The sequence below is a fragment of the Ranitomeya imitator genome, chromosome 2 (assembly GCF_032444005.1).
Source record: "Ranitomeya imitator isolate aRanImi1 chromosome 2, aRanImi1.pri, whole genome shotgun sequence".
NCBI classification, from domain to species: domain Eukaryota; kingdom Metazoa; phylum Chordata; class Amphibia; order Anura; family Dendrobatidae; genus Ranitomeya; species Ranitomeya imitator.
The window spans coordinates 415,103,927-415,124,996 of record NC_091283.1 but is presented as its reverse complement, the minus strand read 5'-3'; the positions used below and the strand labels follow the sequence as shown (position 1 = coordinate 415,124,996).

The following is a 21,070-nucleotide window of genomic DNA, read 5'->3' as shown; positions in this document are numbered from 1 at the left end:
GTGGTAGACTGATACCAGGGAGGAGATGTAGGGTGGTGCTGAGCCATGGAGTGCTTTGTGGATGAGGGTAGTAGTTTTGTACTGGATTCTGGAGTGGATGGGTAGCCAGTGTAATGACTGGCACAGGGTAGAGGCATCGGTGTAACGGTTGGTGAGGAATATGATCCTGGCAGCAGCATTCAGGACAGATTGGAGCGGGGAGAGTTTTGCAAGAGGGAGACCGATTAGTAGAGAGTTACAATAGTCCAGACGAGAATGAATAAGTGAAACAGTCAGAGTTTTTGCAGAGTCGAAATTAAGAAAAGGGCGAATTCTAGAAATGTTTTTGAGATGCAGGTAAGAAGAGCGAGCCAGTGATCGGATGTAGGGGGTGAATGAAAGGTCAGAATCAAGGATGACCCCAAGGCAGCGGGCATGTTGCTTTGGAGTAATGGTGGAACCGCACACGGAGATGGCAATGTCAGGCAAAGGTAGGTTAGTAGAGGGAGAGAACACGAGGAGTTCAGTTTTTGACAGGTTTAGTTTCAGATAGAGGGAGGACATGATGTTAGAGACAGCGGTAAGACAATCACTGGTGTTTTCTAAAAAGGTCGGTGTGATATCGGGAGCAGAAGTGTATAATTGGGTGTCGTCAGCATAGAGATGGTACTGGAAACCAAATCTACTGATTGTTTGTCCAATAGGGGCAGTAGAAAGGTGTCAGGGCACAACACAGAGCATCACAGCTATGATAGAAAGGTGTCAGGGCACAACACAGAGCATCACAGCTATGATAGAAAGGTATCAGGACCCAGAGCATCGCAGCTATGATAGAAAGGTGTCAGGGCACAACACAGAGCATCACAACTATGATAGAAAGGTGTCAGGGCACACCAGAGAGCATCACAGCTATGATAGAAAGGTGTCAGGGCACAATACAGAGCATCACAGCTATGATAGAAAGGTGTCAGGGCACACAGAGCATCACAGCTATGATAGAAAGGTGTCAGGGCACAACACAGAGCATCACAACTATGATAGAAAGGTGTCAGGGCACAACACAGAGCATCACAGCTATGATAGAAAGGTGTCAGGGCACAACACAGAGCATCACAACTATGATAGAAAGGTGTCAGGGCACAACACAGAGCATCGCAACTACAGAAAGGTGTCAGGACACAACACAGAGCATCACAGCTAGGATAGAAAGGTGTTAGGGCACAACACAGAGCATCGCATCTACAGAAAGGTGTCAAGGCACAACACAGAGCATCTCAGCTATGATATAAAGGTGTCAGGGCACACAGAGCATCACAGCTATGATAGAAAGGTGTCAGGGCACAACACAGAGCATCACAGCTATGATAGAAAGGTGTCAGGGCACAACACAGAGCATCACAGCTATGATAGAAAGGTGTCAGGACACACAGAGCATCGCAGCTATGATAGAAAGGTGTCAGGGCGGGCATAACACAGAGCATCTCAGCTATGATAGAAAGGTGTCAGGACACACAGCATCGCAGCTATGATAGAAAGGTGTCAGGACACACAGAGCATCGCAGCTATGGTAGAAAGGTGTCAGGACACACAGAGCATCGCATCTATGATAGAAAGGTGTCGGGACACAACACAGAGCATCACAGCTATGATAGAAAGGTGTCAGGACACACAGCATCGCAGCTATGATAGAAAGGTGTCAGGGCACAACACAGAGCATCACAGCTATGATAGAAAGGTGTCAGGACACACAGAGCATCGCAGCTATGATAGAAAGGTGTCAGGGCACAACACAGAGCATCTCAATTATGATAGAAAGGTTTCGGGACACAACACAGAGCATCACAGCTATGATAGAAAGGTGTCAGGGCACAACACAGAGCATCACAGCTAGGATAGAAAGGTGTCAGGACACAACACAGAGCATCACAACTATGATAGAAAGGTGTCAGGGCACAACACAGAGCATCACAGCTATGATAGAAAGGTGTCAGGACACACAGAACATCACAGCTATGATAGAAAGGTGTCAGGACACACAGCATCGCAGCTATGATAGAAACGTGTCAGGACACACAGTGCATCGCAGCTATGATAGAAAGGTATCAGGACCCACAGTATCGCAGCTATGATAGAAAGGTGTCAGGGCACAACACAGAGCATCACAGCTATGATAGAAAGGTGTCAGGGCACAACACAGAGCATCACAGCTAGGATAGAAAGGTGTCAGGGCACAACACAGAGCATCACAGCTATGATAGAAAGGTGTCAGGGCACAACACAGAGCATCACAGCTAGGATAGAAAGGTGTCAGGGCACAACACAGAGCATCACAGCTATGATAGAAAGGTGTCAGGGCACAACACAGAGCATCACAGCTAGGATAGAAAGGTGTCAGGACACAACACAGAGCATCGCAGCTAGGATAGAAAGATATCAGGACACAACACAGAGCATTGCAGCTATGATAGAAAGGTGTCAGGACACAAGACAGAACATCACAACTAGGACAGAAAGGTGTCAGGACACAACACAGAACATCGCAGCTACGATAGGTGTCAGGACATGTGGAGCATGGAGATATGATAGAAAGGTGTCAGGACACACAGCATCGCAGCTATGATAGAAACGTGTCAGGACACACAGTGCATCGCAGCTATGATAGAAAGGTATCAGGACCCACAGTATCGCAGCTATGATAGAAAGGTGTCAGGACACAACACAAAGAATGACAACTATGATAGAAAGGTGTCAGGGCACAACACAGAGCATCACAGCTATGATAGAAAGGTGTCAGGGCACAACACAGAGCATCACAGCTAGGATAGAAAGGTGGCAGGGCACAACACAGAGCATCGCAGCTAGGATAGAAAGATATCAGGACACAACACAGAGCATTGCAGCTATGATAGAAAGGTGTCAGGACACAAGACAGAACATCACAACTAGGACAGAAAGGTGTCAGGACACAACACAGAACATCGCAGCTACGATAGGTGTCAGGACATGTGGAGCATGGAGATATGATAGAAAGGTGTCAGGACACAAAGCATCACAGCTATGATAGAAAGGTCTCAGGAAAGGTGTCGGGACACAACACAGAAATAGCAACAATATGCCTACAGAATTTGGGGGCCTGCCGTCCCCTGTATATCTCTCCCCCCCCCCCCCCCCATTTATTTGCTCCCATGCTGATGACTTGGTTCTTCATTTTGCCTCCAGTCTCACAGCATGTCACAACCAATTAGCTCTCTCTTATGATGAGACGTCGCTGCCCCCCGGGTCCATTTGCTTTGGTTCACTCCCAGTTTCTTCTATTGTTCTTGCTGCAGCATTGGGAGAACTGGAGTCATACACAGAAGAGTCCACTAATGGAAGGTTTAGAAATACTCTAAAGACAAGCAAGGCGGTGGCGTGCTGAAACATCGGAAATCTTTATCGTATCAGAGAGTAGAATTTGTGATTTACATATACACTACTCACAAAGAATGATATTTGGTTTTCAGGAGAAATTTATGGAAAACTTAAAGTTGACGTTACAGTGATATTTTATCATGAAAATAAAGTATTAAAGTAGAGGCGAGCAATGGCGATTTTCTCATGTCAATCAATTTATTGAAGCAAAAGCCAACAACAGTGGTAGGTATAGCCCCAAAAAGGTCAATGTCTCAATAACTTGTCCTGTGGCCTTGAGCATCAATTACAGCTTGACGATGACGTCTCCTGCTGTTCCCAATTGGGTCATTTGTCTGCCGAGGCATCCCACTCTTCTTGAAGGGCAGCCCTCAGGTCATTGAGGTTCTGGGGTACAGAGTTATGAGCCTCTACACGGTGACTCAGCTGATCCCGTAGGTTTTCTATGGGATTCAGGTCTGGAGAAAGTGGAGGCCATTCATTTTAATCTCTTAACAAACGCCGATACGCCTTTTAACGGCGGCAGTTAAGGGTACTTATTCCTCAGTGCCGCTTTTTAACGGCGCTGAGAAATAAGGTTATAGCACAGCGGAAAATCACCGGGGTCTCAGCTACCTCAGGAGAACATGATTCGGGTCGGTTTTTACCATCCCAGTGTTGTGATCACCGTTATTTACTGAATAATGGCGATCGCAAAAAAAAAAGGTCCAATTTCCCATTCATTTCTATATTTTTACAAAATTTCGATGATTTCTCCCAAAGATGTATACATAGGTGTAGGATACCAATATGAAGTGTAAATGGAGTTCTCCTTAAAGGGTAAGATTACTTTCTCCCCAGAAACAGCATCACACTGTCTCCACAGGCCATGTCGAGTACTGCAGCTCAGATTTTTATTAAGTTATTGGACCCCCTACCCTGCCATTAAATGATGACAAACAATATTATATTGAGTTCTTAAGCAGTTTATTTCCAGGGGCTGGAAGAAAGACAAGTTGCACGTAATAAAAAATAAAGCAAGTGCCCCCAAAAATTGGGCAACATTTTTTTTTTAAACAAGTAAAAACAATACAAGTAGTCACCATAGATCAGTCTATACTCCCATATCAGCGGATATATTAAAAACCCAGTGGGTGATGATGATGTACATAGAAAACACAGTTTAATGCATTCATATGTTTTAGGATACATCTGTTTGGGGTTTCCTGAGCCCCTGCAATACTGATATGAACTTAGATTTATAGAAAAAAAAATAGTTCAATGGCTGTTACACCAGTCGGCCAGCAGATGGAACCAAAGTGTCAAACCACTTTTTAGTAACTCCTTCAGGGAAAGGTGGATTTACAAACCTACAAGGAGTTGTAGTACTACTATTCTCATATTCTGTGGGCCAATATTTGAGAAATTGGGAACGCGTAGTCTCCCTCTACCCTTCCAAAATATTCTACACCCCAATTTCAAGCTTAAAATTATTATATGGCATTTCTCTTTGTGTCCATGGCCGTAGTCCAGGCCCCTTTTTCCTCTGCGGGAGAGGCTGATCCTCTAGTCCGGTAGGCCTGAGTGCTAGTACTCTCCTTTATCAGCCAAGCATTTCTGATAGTGTTTTTTTTCCATTAAATCTTGGCAGGAGGAGAGGCATCCGCAGACACTGGCAGAAAAGTGGAGCTAAGCTGGATACTCATTGCCATAAATACTGGATGGTTCCTCGGTGACGGAGAGATAGGTGGCCCTCATACTTGGAGAATACTAGAAAAAAAAATAGAATCATAATCAGGTGAAATCAAGATATGACTTAGAGACATGTATACAGCGACAGGGGAGCGTATACGGAGACCATGACAGTAATGATTCTTGAGATATGAGGGGCACAGAACTCAAACTCAAAATACAGCTCAAACCCCCAGTAAGAACGCCATCCAATCTACTACACCTAACTAATCTAATTATGTCTGAAATCTGCTACCACCAGGGGGAGCTCACTGCATAAGGAGCTAGTAAGAAATGGTAGAAATATAAATCTGTATGTAGTGAGCCCCCCCTAGTGGTGGCTCTCAGCAAGCAGTTATTTGAGCTCTCTCTAAGGCTATGTGCACACGTTCAGGATTTCTCGCAGAAAATTCTTGAGAAAAACCGGACATTTTCTGCAAGAAATCTGCATGCGGTTTTGCTGCGTTTTTTCCCGGACACTTCCCAATGCATTTTGTAGTGGGAAATCCGCAACAAACTCTGCAAAATTAATGAACATGCCGCGGTTTTTACCGCGATGCGTTTTTTTCACGGAAAAAAACGCATCATGTGCACAAAACATGCGGAATTCATTCTAAATGATGGGATGCTTATTGTATGCGTTTTTTTTTGCGGTTTTATAGCGTTTTTATCGGGAAAAAATGTGAAAAAAAACCAAGGTGTGCACACAGCCTAAAGGTGACAAAAAAAGCAAGGAAATAGTTCAAGGAAGCAGTTCTTTGAGTTCCCCCTAGTGGTGTCTCACAGCAAGCAGCATAAGCATTTCAGTTATCTCCCCCTAGTGGTGTCTCACAGCAAGCAGGATTAGCAGTTCAGTTAACTCTGCCTACAGTCATGGCCAAAAGTTTTGAGAATGACACCAACATTATATTTTCACATGATCTGCTGCCCTCTGGTTTTTATTAGTGTTTGTCTGATGTTTATATCACATACAGAAATATAATTGCAATCATATTATGAGTACCAATAGGTTATATTGACAGTTAGAATGCGTTAATGCAGCAAGTCAATATTTGCAGTGTTGACCCTTCTTCTTCAAGACCTCTGCAATTCTCCCTGGCATGCTCTCAATCAACTTCTGGACCAAATCCTGACTGATAGCAGTCTATTCTTGCATAATCAATGCTTGCATTTTGCCAGAATTTGTTGGTTTTTGTTTGTCCACCCGTCTTTTGATGATTGACCACAAGTTCTCAATGGGATTAAGATCTGGGGAGTTTCCAGGCCATGGACCCAAAATCTCTATGTTTTGTTCCATGAGCCATTTAGTTATCACCTTTGCTTTATGGCAAGGTGCTCCATCATGCTGGAAAAGGCATTGTTGGGCGCCAAACTGCCATTTTCCTGAAGCCCCGGGAAGCAGGAGACTCCATCTGCGCACACGCGGCCTCAGGAAGATGGCCGCGCCCACCGAGAAACCGCTGAATAGCGGCAAGCGCGCTCTTTTTCTACAGCTGCGCAGTGCATTCGGCACTTGCGCATGCGAGAAGCACTACCCCACCAATGGGAACATAAACAAGATGTGGGGGAAGAAACAGCGCTGTGACCACGCCCATCCGACCTGACCAGCCTGATTGACAGGCGAAAAAGGCCACTTTTGTAAGGTATTTCAGCAGCATAGGTAGGGAATCGGGGGACAAAAAATACCCTATTGTAATGCACAGCTCAGGCCCTATTTAACGGTATTTTTATCTCCTACTGAAAAAACGGGGTGACAGGTTCCCTTTAAGATACGGTCCTGGCGCTTGCTGGTCTTTCTTGGGCGCCCTGGAGCCTTTTTGACAACAATGGAAGCTCTCTCCTTGAAGTTTTTGATGATGCGATAGATTGTTGACTGAGGTGCAATCTTTGTAGCTGCGATACTCTTCCCTGTTAGGCCATTTTTGTGCAGTGCAATGATGGCTGCACGTGTTTCTTTAGAGATAACCATGGTTAACTGAAGAGAAACAATGATACCAAGCACCAGCCTTCTTCTAAAGTGTCCAGTGATGTCATTCTTACTTAATCAAGACTGATTGATCGCCAGCCCCATCCTCATCAACACCCACACCTGTGTTAATGGATCAATCACTAAAACGATGTTAGCTGCTCCTTTTAAGGCAGGACTGCAATGATGTTGAAATGTGTTTTGGGGGTTAAAGTTCATTTTCTGGGCAAATATTGACTTTGCAAGTACAGTAATTGCTGTTAAGCTGATCACTCTGACATTCAGGAGTATATGCAAATTGCCATTAGAAAAAATGAAGCAGTAGACTTTGGAAAAATTAATATTTGTCTCATTCTCAAAATTTTTGTCCATGACTGTAGTGGTGGCTCAGATAAGCATTTATGTGAGCAAATCCTAGTGATGGCTCACAGCAAGCAGGGCAAGTATTTTAGTGAGCTCCCCCTAGCGATGGCTCACAGCAAGCATGGCAAGTATTTTAGTGAGCTCCCCCTAGTGGTGGCTCACAGAAACCAGGAAACGAAGAATTTTCATGAGCTGCACCTAGGGGTGGCTCACAGCAAGCAAGGGAAGCAGTTTAATGCTAGGACCTCTCCCACCATGCCATGCCCCTAGGGTGTGTACATCACTGCTAATGGAAGAGACAACTTAATTACAGGGGCTTGCAGTCAATGATATTTTGTGTGATTTTCATCACTAGCCTATGACAAGATGCGATTCACACCATGACCTCTGCTGCTTCCAAACCCAGCGCTTGACTCATTGAAAGCTAAGACGATCCTGCTGGTGTAGTGATGGCGGAGTAGCCTCCCTCCTTATTACACTGGCCTCATCTCCGGCCTAACTATATATTAACGCACCACAGTGTGGGGGAGGGGGCTGATTGGTTTGGGTTTCAGACCTTGGTACACTACATGCTACTTAGCTGTGTAATTCTGTCTCTAACGCCGGGAAAACCACAGCACTTAAATGTCCTATATATTTAATGGAGCGGCTAATGAACAGGAGGCGATGAGAAGGAAGTCCTTTGTGTAGAAGCTTCTGCTGCACGGTCGGGGCTGAGAAAACACCCAAGGCCACAGAAAGCACTCAGTAATCCTCTTTGTGAAATCAAGGGTGCAGCCCTATGTAAAACTATTGATCTGCTAGATGCACAGGTGTATGTTGAAGCATACTTGTCAGGGGGTCTACCAGAAGATTCACATACATTTCCTGCGAAGACTCCACTATGAGGAGCTGCTGCTAATGATTCCTGCTGCTCCCACAGAACTGTATAGGTGTGAATGCAGTGAGCTCCCCCTAGTGGCAGCCACCGGCAGACAGAATTTGATTATCTATCTGGATTAGGAGTTGTGTATAACAAAAAAAATGGAGCTCCAATGCTGGCACTGGGTTCCTATCAGTCAAGACGCTTATTCAGTGCTCCTTAAATATCTATTCTCTAAGGGGAGCACTATGATGAGATTGAGGGGGGATGGATGACAGGACAGGGGGAGTGAGAGGACAGATTCACAATACAGAAAGTGATACAACTTACGTGTTTTTTTTTAACATTACAAAGCTCCAAAACAAGCATGCAAAAACAAAAGATGGATTAGCAGGAGGAATATAAAAGTGCGAGCGGTGAGCAAAATGATTTAAAAAAAATCCAGTATTTTATTAAAAGGCCTTTTAAAAAGAATACTTGGCACCTACATTACACATCCAAGGTTAATCGCCATTGTTTTGGTGGCTTAAAGGAGTTATTCACCTACATGTGTTTTTTGAAAAATCTAGTTACTAATGCTGGCTGACATGTGACAGTGGCCATGCTGCTCTACAGGGTCAGTCTATGAATTTGAGACAGACTCGTTGCTATATTGTCAGGAGTCACATCCATAGCTACTAGTCTGGACTGAACTAAGGCCAGGCTTGGCAGGACTCAACCACATTCCTCCTCCTATCACAGCGGATTTCATCAGATTTGTGGAGTATCTCTTTAAACCCTACTAATTACTCTATACCCTACTCTATTTTACTGAGACCAATGTACTCTGACTGGCAGATGCCAAGGGAAAAAGAAGGATCAGGCACTTTGATTTCAACATGTCCGATCCGTTTATTCTTAGGTGAGAAAAGCTGGTGCCAGAGGTATCTGGCAGAGGCTTATTTCAATCTCCCAAGAATAGCCAAATGTGCATGTCTATGGGGGAATCCAGAGGAACAGTTGTACCAAGGCCAGGCTTAGCAGTGCTCAAACACAATCCTCCTCATATCACTGCTGTAGTAATCAGATTTTTTTTTGTAATCAGGTGTGACATCTCTTTAAACCCTACTACTTACTTTATACCTCCTTTACTACGACCAATGTACTCTGACCTTTCCCGAATGGCAGATGTTGGGGTGAGAAAAAAAGAAGGATCAGGCAGTTTGATTTGAACTTGCCTGATCCTTTCAGTCTGAGGGGAGAAAAGCTTTTGCCAGAGGTGTCTATTGGGGAAATAAGGAGCAATAGCTCTCAGCCAAACAAGTGTTTGGCTCACAACTATCTAAAGTTAAAAGCTTGAACGTTAACTAAAATTTCAAATAACTTTAAGAATAAACTGTCCTGTGTGTACATGAAAAAAACCAACTATTGGATGATTTGTATGCTGCATTTTCACCCGTTTCCCCCTCTGCAGGCCCAATCTCTTAATTTGCAATCGACTGTGAGCTGGTGGGTGGGAACTATACACAGCACACAGAGAGGGAGTCCTGCTCTTCATTCCTTAGCCACCATAGAAACAGCAGTAGCAGGAGGAAATTATATGGAAGTACTGAGCAGTGTAGATGTGAATCTAGCTCTGGATGATGTAAAAGACTTGTTAGAAAGCCAAATTTGATATTTCTGCGTCTCCCCTGCTTGTTTTCTCCATCTACACTTTACTCATCACTAATCCCTTCTCCATAGAGTAGAATAGTCTGTGTACTATGACGCATGGGATACTATAGAAGGGTGGAAAGGGGAGGCTCATTTGGGTACACATGCAGGTAGTTACAGGATGGTACTATAACCATCACTTAATTATATTGGCACCATGTTGCTTCTACTCCTACATAGTTTGGTCACTGAGCTTTTATTGCTTTATCACTGCCCGATTATTGCCTATTGTCAAGGCAACAAAAGATAAAGAGACCCATCTAATCACACATCTGGGGTCTCAGCACAAATTAAATCTTAAACTAAAAACTTAAAGGGGACCATATGTGATCAGAGACACGTCAGCTTCTTTTCAGAAAAATAGCGCCACTCTTGTTTTAGGTTGTGAGTGGTATTGCAGCACGATCCTGTTTACATGAATTTGGATTTGCTGCAATACCACACTCAGCCTCTGCACAAGAGAGGTGATATATCTTGTTAGAAAGCAGCAATATTTTCTTGATCATAATAAGACCTGATCTACACTGTGACTTTTTGTAGTGTCACTGACTGATTTTAACTATTAAGTGGCATTTACAGCCTTGCTTTATACTGCAGCTGTAAAAAATAATAGTTAAAATCAATCAGTACTGCTATAAAATGTCACAGAGTGGCCACAACCTAAATGATAAATATATCTGTTGCAATTATTGCAGTGGCATAGACTGTCTAGGTGCCAAGAGGAGGCACCAACAAGCCGTTCTGCCGTGGTCAGGGTATTTAATTAAAGGGCTATGACAGTCAAGTTTCTGCTGTCCTGTTTTGCTTCCAATGACCATTTCGGGCAGTCGGCTATAAGAAGGATTTGGATTCTGAGGCCCAGCGTACCGTGGGTGGGGGCGATCCTCTCCCGATCAGTGGAACATTTTCGTAGCGGGGATTACCACCAAATAAAGCTGCCTGGTTCCTTTAAGAAAAAGAAGAAACGTGGGTTAAGTTACGCAGAAAGTGTAAAGTGAGGAGAAATCAGTACATCTAAGTCGGTGTTTAAATACCCTATTATATGTAATGAGTTAAAGGGATTTTCCAGCTTCAGCAAACCTTTGTTAAAAAGTAAACAACAAATATGCGCTTTATTTACCCTCCCTGGGTCCAGCATTAACTTTTTGCCTTGCCTATTACGGTCTGCAGCGCTGCAGCCAATCGAGTAAGCTCAGTGGCTCGTGCAGACCTACTGAGCTCAGCGATTGACTGCAGTGCCGACAATGAAACATCAATAACAGACACTGGGAGCAGCAGTGGACATACAGTGTCGGACCTGGGGACGGTGAGTAAAAATGTCCCCATTTTTTAAACAAATTGCAGCTGAGAAGTTTTTTGAAACTGGGAAACCCCCTTTATAGTTGGGAGTACAGACCCTCAATTACTGACGAAGATCGTCATTTGCTCTTGAGGGCCCGGCCTTTCTAGACACTACACAGACTGCCCATGAATTTCAGTATGAGCAGTGCAATGCCGTATCTCTCCAGTGGTGGCGCTGTGGGGGATTCGATCACTGTTTGGGGTGATTATTGTTGTATGTATGGGAATACCCTGAGTAAAGCTTCCCTCTGGCACGCCGCACCCAAGGCACCTGCGCGGGTATACCACCATCCAGCTATGCCCCACGTACCAAGAGGCATCACTTGACAAAATCAGCTCTGCTACATCTGACTGTACCTTTTGCAATCAACTACTTACATGTATTCTGCAACGGGGGCATTGGAGACAGTTTGGCCCGGCGGGTGTAGACTGGCCTGGCTGCCCAGGCTGCTGCTGTAACTGCAGAAGCTCCGCAGCTGCGCCCGGTTGGGGTTGTGCACCGCTATACGACGGGCCTGAGGGTTAAAGGGATCTTCCTCGTCAATGTCGTTGTAATCTCGGTCCCTGAAATGCAGACATACGGGATTATTACGGATATAAAATCGCATTGTTCCTCAGGTCACAGATTGCAAGCTCTGCTGTGCGGCCCTGCGGACCCTGTGCCATCGGGAGGTATACAGTCTGCTATAAACAGCGCCCACACCCCGTATACGCCTACAAGAGGGGATACATGACGTGCGGCCAATTCTAAAGCTCACCTTGCGACCAAATGCTTCCAGGCTTGTGGCACGGCACATACCATGGCGGTGAAGGCAAATGCTGCCAGGAGTGAGAAGAGGCCGAGATAAAGTAGTCCTTCAACCCCATCATAACAGATTCCAATAAGAGCTTCCAAATAATCCTGAGAGCGAGACCCAAAATTGCCGGATTATCAGATATTCCTGATCATTGGAAGTCACAGAGTTTTATAAAACGGATGGATGTGTGATAATCACACTGCCCCTTCCCGGTACCTTGTGCAGTCCCCGGCAGTCCAGCAGAGCAGTAAGCTGGTGCAGATTAGACTCGGACGTGTTCAGAAGCAGCTGGATGCCCTGCAGGTCTTTCTGGAAGAAGGGGGAGAAATGGCACGTGGTGAGCTTTTTTCTGGATCGAGTCAGGAATTATAAATTTAGTTTGAGGCACATATACAGTGGTTAATGCGAGATACAGGAGGATTGCACAGAACGGTATTCAGTAAATGCATTACTGACACCCCGGCGGTGTCAGAGAACACAAGGCTATTGGCAGTATACCACATTTGTTTTACTAGAAGACACATTTTAGCAAGAAATCTTGGCTTAAAAAAAATGTTTGTAGTTCAGAGGTCCTCTGACACGGCGTCATGTGCAGAAGAGACACAGCTCTCTCCCCTCCGGCCCAACACTAATCACTCTGAAGAGGGGGTCTACCAGGACATGCCCACCACTAAACCTGCATAGATGCAGCAGGGCCTGACCAGCTGATTTCATGTGATCGGTCATATGCCTGGAGGGATCTTCAAAATGTGGTAATGTATACAATGTGTGCGCAGCAGACCCGGGAGTCTATATGTAGCACAGAGCTGTTTGTGTGCGCACACATGGAGTGGAGCTAGGTGTGTGCATGTAACAGAACTCTGGGTGTGTTTGTGGCAGAGCTGGGTGTGTGTGTTGGAGCTGGGGGTGTGTGGATATGTAGCTGAGCACTGTGTTTGTGTGTATGTAGCCGAGCTGGGGGCGTGTGTATGTAGCAGAGAGGGGTGTGTTTGTGTATATGTAGTGGAGCTGTGTCTGTGTGTGTGTGTGTGTGTGTGTATGTGGCAGAGCTCGGTGTGTGTATGCAGTAGAGCTGGGTGTGTGTGTATGTGTGTGTGTGTGTGTATGTAGCAGAGCTGGGTGTATGTATGTATAAAGTGGAGCTGGGTATGTTTGTGGGAGTCTGTAGCAGAACTGTGTGTATGTATGTAATGAAGCTGGCTATGTGTGTATGTAGCGGAGCTGGGTAAGAGTGTGTTTGCCTGTGTGTCGGAGCTGGGTGTAGGTGTGTATGCAGTGAATCTGGGTGTATGTATGTAGCAGACCGAGCGTGTGTATATTTGGTATCGCTGAGTGTGCATGTACAGTGCAAACAGCAGTGTTGAGTACATGTGTGTGCTCTAAAGCTATATGTGTGTGTAATACACATGCTGCAGAGATAAGAAAAACAGATCTATTATCGCTCTATTCCACCTTATTGCATTAACACTAGTGATATTTACACCTCCACTTTTTCACACCTCCAGGAAAATTTTAATTGTTTTTTCCAATTTTCTGCTGTCTAAACCAGGGGTGTGTCTTATAGTACCATGCATTCCACAGTCCAAAAATATGGTGTATTTATTGAAGACATGCAGAACTGTATCCTGGTTCTCCAGGACTGATTACAACCAGCAATGTTTTATCGAAGGGGTCTAACCCCCTGCCAATCAGAACAACGAAGAGGTCCTTCATAGTTTATAATGGCACTTCAGCGCATACCATTCAGGCCCCTTCAACAAGCTGATCAGTGAGGGTCCGGAAGCCACTAAGAGTTGTACCGAGAATACAAGTCACAGGATGTGGGATAACTTGCTGATCACTGGGTGTTGGGGAAACCTCACCGATCACGGGAACGTCATTGCCCTGTACTCCGTAGTCTCGGTCAGGCCTATAGACTTCAGTGGAGTAGAAGTGCGCATGCTCATTCGCCAATCCATTGACTTCTGTTTTCAATGGGTGTCCCGCCACTCTGATCTGTGGGAAGGGTATTACCCCTGTAAGGACAGGCCTTTAACCCCTTCCAGACAGAGCACACAATAGTACGATGGTTCGGGTGTACGGAGAAGGCTCAGGAGCCGAGCCCACACAATATCTGGCAGATGCAGTCTGTGCTACACACCCAGCATCTGCCTCTAACTGCAGAGACTGGAGCTGAGCTCTGATTGATGCTGTTTGCCCATTTAAATACTGACAGAGGTATTTAAATGGACTGGCTGAAATAAAAAATTGGATGTCACAGATCCCCCCATCACTGCCATCTTGGCCTTGTGTTATTTTCACTATATACAGTACAGACCTAAAGTTTGGACACACCTTCTCATCTAAAGATTTTTCTGTATTTTCATGACTATGAAAATGGTAAATTCACACTGAAGGCATCAAAACTATTAACCTAGCTTCCCAAAGATGTGATAAACCACAGTTGATTCATGTTTTAAGGGGGAAGGGGAGCAATCACTTTTTCACTGGGCCCTGTAGGTTTGGATTTCTTCTTCCCTTAATAATACCTTCATTTAAAACTGCATTTTGTGTTTACTTGTGTGACCTTTGTGTAATATTTAAATTTGTTTGGTGATCTGAAACATTTAAGTGTGACAAACATGCAAAAGAGTAGGAAATCAGGAAGGGGACAATCACTTTTTCACACAGCTGTGTTAATATATTTATGTATTTTTTTTTTCTTAAAATTTTTACTGATACCATTTTAGGGTTCATACAATATTTGATTGCCCTCTATTGCAATTTTTGGAGGAGGTGTGGTAACTGGCAAACAGTGACTTTGATGTTTCGAGTCTTTTTGATGTTCATGGGCTAATAATGTAATTTTTTTATAAATGCTTTACATTCTTTTTGTTCGTCTGAGGGCTTGTTCTACATACTGCAATATTAAAGGGAACCTGTCACCCCGTTTTTTGAGATTGAGCTATAAATACTGTTAAATAGGGCCTGCGCTGTGTGTTCCTATAGTGTATGTAGTGTACCCCGATTCCCTATGTATGCTGAGAAATAACTTACCAAAGTCGCCGTTTTCGCCTGTCAATCAGGCTGGTCAGGTCGGGAGGGCGTGGTGACATCGGTGGTTCTTCCTCAGCTTTACGTTGGTGGCGTAGTGGTGAAGACACAGCGCGCGATCTGCGCTGTAATCCCTTGCATCGGTGGGGGCGGCCATCTTCCTGGGGCCGCGCGTGCGCAGATCGAGTGCTCTGCTGCACGGGGCTTCAGGAAAATGGCCGCGGGATGCCGCGCGTGCGCATTAGAGATCGCGGCGGCCATTTTCCCAAAGCCGAGTTTGCATCTCGGCTTTGGGAAAATGGCCGCCGCGATCTCTAATGCGCACGCGCGGCATCCCGCGGCCATTTTCCTGAAGCCCCGTGCAGCAGAGCACTCGATCTGCGCACGCGCGGCCCCAGGAAGATGGCCGCCCCCACCGATGCAAGGGATTACAGCGCAGATCGCGCGCTGTGTCTTCACCACTACACCACTACGCCACCAACGTAAAGCTGAGGAAGAACCACCGATGTCACCACGCCCTCCCGACCTGACCAGCCTGATTGACAGGCGAAAACGGCGACTTTGGTAAGTTATTTCTCAGCATACATAGGGAATCGGGGTACACTACATACACTATAGGAACACACAGCGCAGGCCCTATTTAACAGTATTTATAGCTCAATCTCAAAAAACGGGGGTGACAGGTTCCCTTTAAGTATTGATGTACAGTACAGACCTAAAGTTTGGAAACACCTTCTCATTTAAAGATTTTTCTGTATTTTCATGACTATGAAAATTGTAAATTCACACTAAAGGCATCAAAACTATGAATTAACACATGTGGAATTATATACTTAAGAAAAAAGTGTGAAACAACTGAAAACATGTCTTATATTCCAGGTTCTACAAAGTAGCCACCTTTTGCTTTGATGACTGCTTTGCACACTCTTAGCATTCTCTTGATGAGCTTCAAGAGGTAGTCACCGGAAATGGTTTCCCAACAATCTTTGAAGGAGTTCCCAGAGATGGTCCAACTAAACGCAAACCGTATGGAATAGCATGCCGCTGCAAGATGCTGTGGTGGCCATGCTGGTTCAGTATGCCTTCAATTTTGAATAAATCCCCAACAGTGTCACCAGCAAAGCACCCCCACACCACCTCCTCCATGCTTCACGGTGGGAACCAGGCATGTAGGGTCCATCCGTTCATCTTTTCTGCGTCACACAAAGACACGGTGGTTGAAACCAAAGATCTCAAATTTGGACTCATCATACCAAAGCACAGATTTCCACTGGTCTAATGTCCATTTCTTGTGTTCTTTACCCCAAACAAGTCTCTTCTGCTTGTTGCCTGTCCTTAGCAGTGGTTTCCTAGCAGCTATTTTACCATGAAGGCCTGCTGCACAAAGTCTCCTGTTAACAGTTGTTGTAGAGATGTCTGCTGCTAGAACTCTGTGTGGCATTGACCTGGTCTCTAATCTGAGCTGCTGTTAACCTGCGATTTCTGAGGCTGGTGACTCGGATAAACTTATCCTCAGAAGCAGAGCTGACTCTTGGTCTTCCTTTCCTGGGGCGGTCCTCATGTGAGCCAGTTTCTTTGTAGCGCTTGATGGTTTTTGCAACGGCACTTGGGGACACTTTCAAAGTTTTCGGACTGACTGACCTTCATTTCTTAAAATAATGATGGCCACTCGTTTTTCTTTACTTTGCTTTTTTCTTGCCATAATACAAATTCTAACAGTCTATTCAGTAGAACTATTATTATTTATTGTTATAGCGCCATTTATTCCATGGCGCTTTACATGTGAGGAGGGGTATACATAATAAAAACAAGTACAATAATCTTAAACAATACAAGTCATAACTGGTACAGGAGGAGTGAGGACCCTGACCGCGAAGGCTCACAATCTACAAGGGATGGGTGAGAATACAGTAGGTGAGGATAGAGCTGGTCATGCAGCGGTTTGGTCGATCGGTGGTTACATCAGCTGTGTATCCACCAGACTTGTGCACAACACAACTGATGGTCCCAACCCAATTTATAAGGCAGGAAATCCCACTTATTAAACCTGACAGGGCACACCTGTGAAGTGAAAACCATTCCCAGTGACTACCTCTTGAAGCTCATCAAGAGAATGCCAAGAGTGTGCAAAGCAGTCATCAAAGCAAAAGGTGGCTACTTTGTAGAACCTAGAATATAAGACATATTTTCGGTTGTTTCACACTTTTTTGTTAAATATATAATTCCACATGTGTTAATTCATAGTTTTGATGCCTTCAGTGTGAATTTACAATTTTCATAGTCATGAAAATACAGAAAAATCTTTAAATGAGAAGGTGTGTCCAAACTTTTGGTCTGTACTGTACATCAATACTTAATATTGCAGTATGTAGAACAAGCCTTCAGACGAACAAAAAGAATGTAAAGCATTTATAAAAAAACTACATTATTAGCCCGTGAACATCAAAAAGACTCGAAACATCAAAGTCACTGTTTACCAGTTACCACACCTCCTCCAAAAATTGCAATAGAGGGCAATCAAATATTGTATGAACCCTAAAATGGTATCAGTAAAAATGTTAAGAAAAAAAAAAAAATTATAAATATATAAACACAGCTGTGTGAAAAAGTGATTGTCCCCTTCCTGATTTCCTACTCTTTTGCATGTTTGTCACACTTAAATGTTTCAGATCACCAAACAAATTTAAATATTACATAAAGGTCACACAAGTAAACACAAAATGCAGTTTTAAATGAAGGTATTATTAAGGGAAGAAGAAATCCAAACCTACAGGGCCCAGTGAAAAAGTGATTGCCCCCCTTCCCCCTTAAATCATGAATCAACTGTGGTTTATCACATCTTTGGGAAGCTAGGTTAAAATTCCCTAGCCATAACCAGGCCTGATTACTACAACACCTGTTCTCAATCAAGAAATCACTTAAATAGGACCCTCCTGACAAAGTGAAGTAGACCAAAAACTCCTCAAAAGCTAGACATCATGCAGCGATACAAAGAAAGTCTGGAACAAATTCGAAATAAAGTAATTGACATCTGCCTGGAAAAGGTTATAAAGCCATTTCTCAAGCTTTGGTACTCCAGCAAACCACAGTGAGAGCCATTATCCACAAATAGAAAAAACATGGAGCAGTGGTGAACCTTCCCAGGAGTGGCTGGCCGACCAAAATTACCCCAAGACCGTAGCTACGACTTACCCAAGAGGTCACAAAAGACCCCACAACAACATCCAAAGAATTGCAGACCTCACTTGCCTCAGTTAATGTCAGTGTTCATGACTCCACCATAAGAAAGACTGGGCAATAATGTCCTGCATGGCAGAATTCTAAGACGAAAACCACTGCTGAGCAATAAGAACATAAAGGCTCTTCTCAGTTTTAGGGCTCATACTCACCTGCGAGAAACTCGGATGAGTCTCGCATGTCAATGCCCGGCACTCGGATCGGAGCGTGCGGCCACATAGCAATACATGCAGCTGCACGCTCCGCTCCTGAGTGCCGGGTGCAGTGCCGGGCATTGACGTGCGAGACTCATCCGAGTTTCTAGCAGGCGAGTATGAGCCCTTACCAGAAAACATCTTGATGATCCTCAAGACTTTTGGGAGAATACTCTATGGACTGACGAGACAAAAGATTAACTTTTTGGAAGGTGTATGTCCTATTACATTTGGCGTAGAAGTAACACATCATTTCAGAAAAGGAACATTATACCAACAGCAAAATATGATGGTGGTAGTGTGATGGTCTGGGGCTGTTTTGCTGCTTGAGGACCTGACAGACTTGTTGTGGTAAATGGAACCATGATTTCTGCTGTTTACAAAAAAAAAAAATGGAAGGAGAATGTCCGGCCATCTGTTCATAACCTCAAGCTAAAGCGTGGAGCGCACTTTGCTTATGCAGCAGGACAATAGTCCAAAACACACCAGCAAGTCCACCTCTGAATTGCTTAAGAAAAATAAAATTAAGACTTTGGAGTGGCCTAGTCAAAGTTGTGATGTTAAAAAGGCAGTTCATGCTCGGGAACCCTCCATTGTGGCGGAATTACAATAATTCTGCTAAGTTGAGTGGGCCCAAATTCCTCGAGAGCATTGTAAAAGACTCAGTACCAGTTATCGCAAATGTTTGATTGCGGTTGCTGCTGCTAGATTTAGGAGACAATCACTATTTTGCACAGGGCCCTGTAGGTTTGGATTTCTTTTTCAATTAATAATAAAGTCCTTTTTCACACAACAGTATATATGTATAGCATTGTTTCATTTATTTGCCTGGTATCGCTGTAATCCTACAGATCTGGAGAATCAGGTTACCAGGTTCCGTTTTTTATTTTATTTCCCAATTAACGCCGCAAAACAAAACCACAAAAAACAATGGTGGAATTGTGTTTTTATTCCCCCCATTTTCCAGTACATTATACGTTAAAATGAGTTGTGTCATTTAAAATTACAACTCTGCTGACAATATAAAAAAGTGCTCAAATGTCTGTGTCGACTGGGAAATAGAAAAGTTATGATTATTGGAAGAAAGGGAGGAAAATATGAAAGACAAAAATTGGCTGTGGTGGGGAAGGCTACTGTCCCAGAGAACACACTGATTTGTATGGCTTCGTGAAAACTGGTTAGGCAAATACGCTGGAGGACACCTGGTGAAAGCGGCCCAGGTACAGAGCAATTCTGCCTGGCTTTTGCCGGCACAACATACTAGCAATATTCTACTTTAGCCTGAAGGGAGAGCCTTCAATCATACGTTTATAGAGTTCCCATTACTAGCAATATCCATTAGCTCCCCCTAGTGGTGACTGCACACAGTCAGAATTACAGCTAAAAAGATAACCATCAGTCTTTACAAAGCCATTCGTCTGGGGAGGGACTGGTTCTCATTGAGGAGATCTGACTGTTCATGGGGAAAAATAATATGCAAACAAGGTCTCCGCCAAGAAGAAGAAACTCCATGATGTGAGAGTCAATCTTGCTCATCTTACCTGGGCAGTAGGAAATATGGGCACAGCAAACTGAAGTAAACCTTGTATCTGGATCTGCATGGTGGTCAGCGACTTCTGGAAGACGTTCAGAGCCTGGAAAGAGGGATCAGTAAGTGCAAGGTATAGGCAGCGGTATAGTAACGTACCATCGAGGGTCGTACCTGCTGGAAGGGATTCTTCAGACTCTGGCTGCAGTACAAGTAATAATGGACGACTTCTGCAAAGACATACATATAGATATATAGGAATCATGGGTGAGACATCCTCGCAGACATCTACGCCGCTCGGGGGGCAGACGTTACCTGCACTGATCTGATCTTGCGTCATGTTCATGATGAATTTGTCAGGTGCCACGCAGAAATCACTGGTGCCCTACAAAACAAGGTATAAGGGGTTAATGCCAGCTTCAATTAGGGCAGTGCCCTCCAGGGAAACCGCGTGCCAGCCAAAATGGCCACCATTAATACTTCACATAGGGTTGAGCCACCAAGACAAAAGATTGAGCTCATTTTTTACCCAAGAGAATGTCATAAAAACAAAACTCGAAAGACAAAAGGAGTAAAAAAAAAAAATAAATTATTTTTCAATTTCAACTCATTTGGAAATTTTTCCCCAGTCTTCTTGCAGTATATTATATGGAAAAGCAAAGGGTGGCATTCAAAGCTATAACTTGACAAGCGGGAAAAAAAAAAAAAACGCAGCAGCCCTCATTATAAGGATGGCAAAATAAAAATGTTAGGGAAAAAATTACAAAAAAAACCTGCAAAAAAGAAAAATTGCTGCGGCGGGAAGGAGTTAACAACGGTCTTATTGGAGCTATGGTTTGGTAAAAGGCGTCGTGAGCGCCTTAAGAGCCCATACTTGATCACTGCATGTGGTGCCCCCTCTACATGGCGCAGAATCGAATTTCCCTGTGACCGGTGAGGTGTGCCGCCTCCTAATGA

At 44.2% G+C, this 21,070-nt stretch overlaps 1 protein-coding gene across 1 annotated transcript in view; it reads right to left on the bottom strand.

The window, feature by feature from the left end:
- Positions 1-3,573: 3,573 nt before the first annotated feature.
- TTYH2 (tweety family member 2) overlaps positions 3,574-21,070 on the bottom strand; it is an 89,774-nt gene continuing 72,277 nt past the window's right edge. The window contains exons 7-14 of the mRNA XM_069750730.1: positions 20,429-20,498; positions 20,288-20,343; positions 20,127-20,219; positions 12,338-12,430; positions 12,083-12,225; positions 11,703-11,888; positions 10,851-10,929; positions 3,574-5,139 (exon numbers count right to left, since the gene is read on the bottom strand). Coding sequence (XP_069606831.1) covers positions 5,059-5,139; positions 10,851-10,929; positions 11,703-11,888; positions 12,083-12,225; positions 12,338-12,430; positions 20,127-20,219; positions 20,288-20,343; positions 20,429-20,498 — 801 coding nt within the window. The 3' untranslated portion in view covers positions 3,574-5,058. The remainder of the gene's footprint in view (positions 5,140-10,850; positions 10,930-11,702; positions 11,889-12,082; positions 12,226-12,337; positions 12,431-20,126; positions 20,220-20,287; positions 20,344-20,428; positions 20,499-21,070) is intronic.